Here is a 4961-nt window from a genome sequence, read left to right on the forward strand (position 1 = left end):
AGTCTGTCTGTCTGTCTCCATACATATATTACTTATGTGCAGTGAACAGCAGTGGGCGGGCCAGCAGTCTGTCTTTATGCATATACATCTCTAATTTTTCCTTATTTAATTTATCCTAAGAGTTACATGAAAACTCAGTAACACAGTAAACTCCTTTTATTATTTAACAGTATTGTTTTATTCTTTGTCTACTATTTATTTGTTTACTTTTATTTTTTTTTGAGACTGTTTTCTGCATATCCTAATCTGTCCAGGAGCATACTCTGTAGAAGAGGTTGGCCTCACACTCAGAGATCCATCTGCCTCGGTCTTCCAAGTGCTTGGGATTAAAGGCGTGCACCACCACGTGTGATTGTTTTATATATATATATATATATATATATATATATATATATGTGTGTGTGTATATATATATAAATATATATATATATACACACAAACACACACACACACAGAGAGAGAGAGAGAGAGAGAGAATGAGAGCGAGCGAGCGAGAACACTACAGTGTGAGGTTAATGCAGGCTTAGCTCAATTCTGGAAAATAGGAGAAAAACATTGAAATAATAAAAAGTGATGCCTTTCATTGTTTGGTTCTTCCCCATGATTCCTGGGAAGTTTATTATTATGCTTAATTTTGTGTGTATACATCTATGTGGAGTATGCTAAGTATATGTAGGTGCCCCCAAAGGCCAGAAAAAGGTAACAAAGCCCTGGGGCTAGAATTACAGGAAGATTTTAACCGCCACACATGGGTGCTCTAAATTGAACTCAGGTCTTACGGAAGAACAGAACATGTTCTTAATCACTGAGCCACCTCTTCAGCCTGAGAACTTGCTTAGTAAAAGTAATGACTGGTTAAAGGTCACGTAATCTCCATGGTAACATGTGTGCTGAGGCTAGTTTGCTATAAAAAAGGTTAGATAAGTCTAAGTAGTCTTCTGTCTATACACACACTTCTGAAAAATTCTTCTCAGAATTGAAAGCACATGTGTTCTCCCAAGAACTCCGTAAAATTAGAAGTTTAGGCCAGTTTATTTTGTTTGTTTTTATTTCTATTTTTTTATTTTTCTCTCATACATTATATCCTGGCTGCAGCTTCCCTTCCCTCCATTCCCTCCACTTCCCCTCTGCCCCATATAAACTCCTCCTTTGTTTTGTTTAGGAAGAAAGAAAGAAAGAAAGAAAGAAAGAAAGAAAGAAAGAAAGGAAAGAAGATGAAAAACAGGATATCCTCTTAGGGATATCCACCCAACATGGACTAACAGGAGACAATAAGACTGGGCAAAGTGCTCATATCATGGCTGCCCATGGCAACCCAATAGGAAGAAAAGTGTCCTAAGCGCAGGCAAAAATGTCAGAAATGTCCCTCACTCTCTCAGAGAGAAGGTCCATGTTTCTTGCTTTAGTTTCTCTGAGAATCTATGAACCCTGCTTAGTTGTTTCTGTGGGTCATATTCTCATGGTGTCCTTGTCCCCTCTGGCTCCTATAATCCTTTCCTCCCCCTCATCTTTAGGGTTCTGCTGGCTCTGCCTCATGTTTGGCTTTGGGTCTCTTTATCTTTACCCAGTCACTGGGTGATGTGTATATTCACAGTTTTTTCTTTACCCAAGATTACAGAGTGTATGCAACCATTCTCTCACTAATCTCTAGCTTGGTCTCTACAAAACTGCTGACAGGAGTCCTTTGGCTTTTGTATTCATCTACTTTTTCTCCTATTAATTTTCTCTATCACTTGTTATTTTTTCCCTTTTCTATTTCTATGGTTTCCCTGTCTCACACAGTCTTAATGTAAGAAATTACAGGTATTTGTGTGTGCACATGAACAAACACATGCATACTCATGTGGCCCAGTCCATTTCAATTGCTTTAGCACATTTGCATAGACTTCAGGATCATCAACAAGGGATCAGGATCAGTTTCCCACACTTTTGGAGTCTCGGAACTCAAATCAAAATGTGAAGACATAGTCTATTCTTCAGAAATGACATCTTCTTGCCTTGTCCTTACATTGTGTCAGCTATGACGAATTATACTTGGGTCTTTTCTATCTTTTCTATCTGTCCTTTTGAACTATATACTCCAAAGGACCCTTCCACCTAATGCTATCACTTTGGAGTTTAAGGTTTTACTCTATTCTAGGAGACACATATATTTATTTTATAACACCTATAATTCATCTTTTAGTTTTCCTTTTAACCCATACCTTCAAGAAGCAACCCTTTCAGCATAACTTGAATTTCACATATTTTTACTACTTACGAGAAAATATTAAAACCTACCAACAGAGGATAGTACTTTGTTTCCTAGCTTCCTACTAAGCCAACTTTTCTAGTACTGTTATCAATATGAACCGAGAGAGCTGGAATGTGCTGAGTAGTTTTATAGAATACTAGAATATGACAAATGCCACAGACTAAATGCATACGGGAAATATAAAGGAGGTGGTGCAAAGCAGGCTGGGAGTTTTCATGGATGCTTACACAGAGACTGATTGCTTGCTGTAGCTCTAGAAAGCAGACCATTTGTGTTTTGAAGAAGCACCTATAACTATGCAGGACTTATCCACAGTATCAGCTTATCAGGAAATGAGCTACCATTATATCAGAAAATATGAGATATCTTTCTCAGGAAGCAATCTGAGGGGCAAACTAGCCACTTGCTATTGGTTGCCATTCTAGGGCAGATCTTATCTATAATCTGTAGAACTTTCACCCATTATTGATTTCTCAATTTTGTTTGCAACCTACGGTGTGTAATTTTTATTTAACTCCTTAAACTTTTAAAATGATGCTTATTCATTGATTTATTTGATTTTCTGTGGGGTGGTGGTATACATTCATTCATGGTGTACATGTAGAGGTCAGATTATAATTTATGAGAATTTATTCTTTTCTTCCAGCACATGGATCCTGGGGATCAAACTCAGGTCTTTAGATTTGTCTCAGCAGACTTTGCCAAGTCCTGTTTGGACCCCTAAAAAATGCTTCTATGCATCATTTGCAGAATTTGTTCTTATACTTTTCCTTTTTCTAAAGGAAAGTGGTTAATTTAAACACCTGCAATATGGTTTAAACTTTGCCTTCTATTTGGTTAAACAGTCTTTCTTTCTGTCAGTTGGAAGGTGACCTTGAACGAGAGAGGAAAGCCAGAATGAAGTGTGAGAGGGAGAAGCACAAGCTGGAAGATGAGTTAAAGATGAACCAGGAGGGTGCTGAGAACCTGGAGGGCAGCCGACAGAAGCTGGCAGAGCAGCTGAGGAAGTGAGTACCTTTCAACTAATTGCCAAGGGATTCTGGGGAAATCTCAGCACTGGGAGGAGCAGGGCTCTCATTTTATTTAGCAACAGGTTTCTAGGCCAGAGCCAGATATCTCAAGACCCAAGACAGTGACTGGAAGCTTGGAAAATGGAGAGGTTTTACTTGATGGACTCTATTACACAGTAGCAAAAATAGAGTAAAGATATAATCTACAGGATGTAACACAAAGAATCCACCTAGAAGATGATAATTTTGGAAGGTATAAGGCATATTACAGGTGAATTATGGGTGTCTGAGTCTACAAAAATTGGTTGGTTTCTTTTACTTGTGGTAAGACCAATGGCAACATGAACATGCCAAAATGCTGTCTGTCATATGAAACCTGAGAAGCTGTATGGTCACTTAAATAATATCACTTTTCTTGTCAGATACACCTTCATTAATATTTATGTTGGGTACCTATTTGCAAAATATGTAAACATTGATTCCTAAAACCTAAAATTATAATTACATGAAGTGCTAAACATTATGAAAAATTTCAATAAGTTCCCTTGCATTCTTTGTACCACATGGAATTTATGGGAAGATGGCTTCCTGTTTAGATAATACTTAAAGATTTAGACTCTACCAAATACCAGGAAAAAGTGAATTTAAAATACAAGGTTAACACTGAGAACATATCACATTTAGGGTCCATAGTTTAAAAAAAATTCAAGCAAGCAGTTTGAGTTTCTGGCTTTATTTCCATGCATGCATTGGCCTCAAGCCTGCTCTTGGTGAAGCTTGACTAATTGTCTACTAATTTATTACACTTGATATGTGTCTGGGCTAACCTTAAGAATGTAATGGAACGGTATGATGGAAGATGATGACAAGTTTCCCTTTACCGTCAGGGTTAAAAATTATATCAGTTTGGCAAAGTGATGATTATACTCCATGCCTTTGTAGGCTATAGGTCAGAGTTTGAAAATGTCAAATATGTGTCATAGGCTTATTAAAAAGCAATCTCTGTGTGGAACCCTGTAGAAGCATATCCCTTATATTATCTGGGTCTGGTTATGCTATATATCTGTACATAAAATTCATCCAGTATTATAGATTCTACAGTAAAGAAAATGGAAATATCTTTAGTATTACACAGACATACACACAGAAACACACACACACACACACACACACACACACAATTTGTTGAGTACTTAGAAAAAAGTTCAGAAGGATACACACCAAACATGTGACAATAATTTGTAGAAAGAGACCAGGAATTATGTAATACTCATGAAGACTTTAGATGTAGAATAATGGTTATATTTTTAGGGTAGGAACTCATATGTTATTTCATAATTTTAAGTGTATAAATATGTTTTACTATTTGATAGATTATTTTTGTCAAATTTTTTCAAAACAGGAAAGAATTTGAAATGGGTCAAATGAATTCAAAAGTGGAGAATGAGAAGAACCTGGTTTCTCAGCTTCAGAGGATGGTGAAAGAGCTTCAGGTAACCAAATATAAGATAACTCTGTATGTATACCAGAGTTTAGATTCATAAATGATGGTTTGCACTCCATAACCCATACCTTTAGCCAGCTACAGACAGAGGGAGTAAAGAGCAGCAATTAAGAAGGCAAATGGCGAGGATCCCCTGTTGTCTCTCGGGTGAGGTTCTGAGTCTGGAGCACCCAGCCCGGAGGCACCTTAGCCC

The 4961-nt window shown here is 37.3% G+C and overlaps 1 protein-coding gene across 1 annotated transcript in view; it reads left to right on the plus strand.

Moving 5' to 3' along the window:
- Myh15 (myosin heavy chain 15) overlaps nucleotides 1–4961 on the plus strand; it is a 137999-nt gene that overhangs the window by 67294 nt on the left and 65744 nt on the right. The window contains exons 25-26 of the mRNA XM_031364712.1: nucleotides 3116–3261; nucleotides 4667–4757. Of these exons, the coding sequence (XP_031220572.1) occupies nucleotides 3116–3261; nucleotides 4667–4757 (237 nt within the window). The remainder of the gene's footprint in view (nucleotides 1–3115; nucleotides 3262–4666; nucleotides 4758–4961) is intronic.

This window comes from Mastomys coucha, unplaced genomic scaffold, assembly GCF_008632895.1.
Source record: "Mastomys coucha isolate ucsf_1 unplaced genomic scaffold, UCSF_Mcou_1 pScaffold12, whole genome shotgun sequence".
Lineage (NCBI taxonomy): Eukaryota > Metazoa > Chordata > Mammalia > Rodentia > Muridae > Mastomys > Mastomys coucha.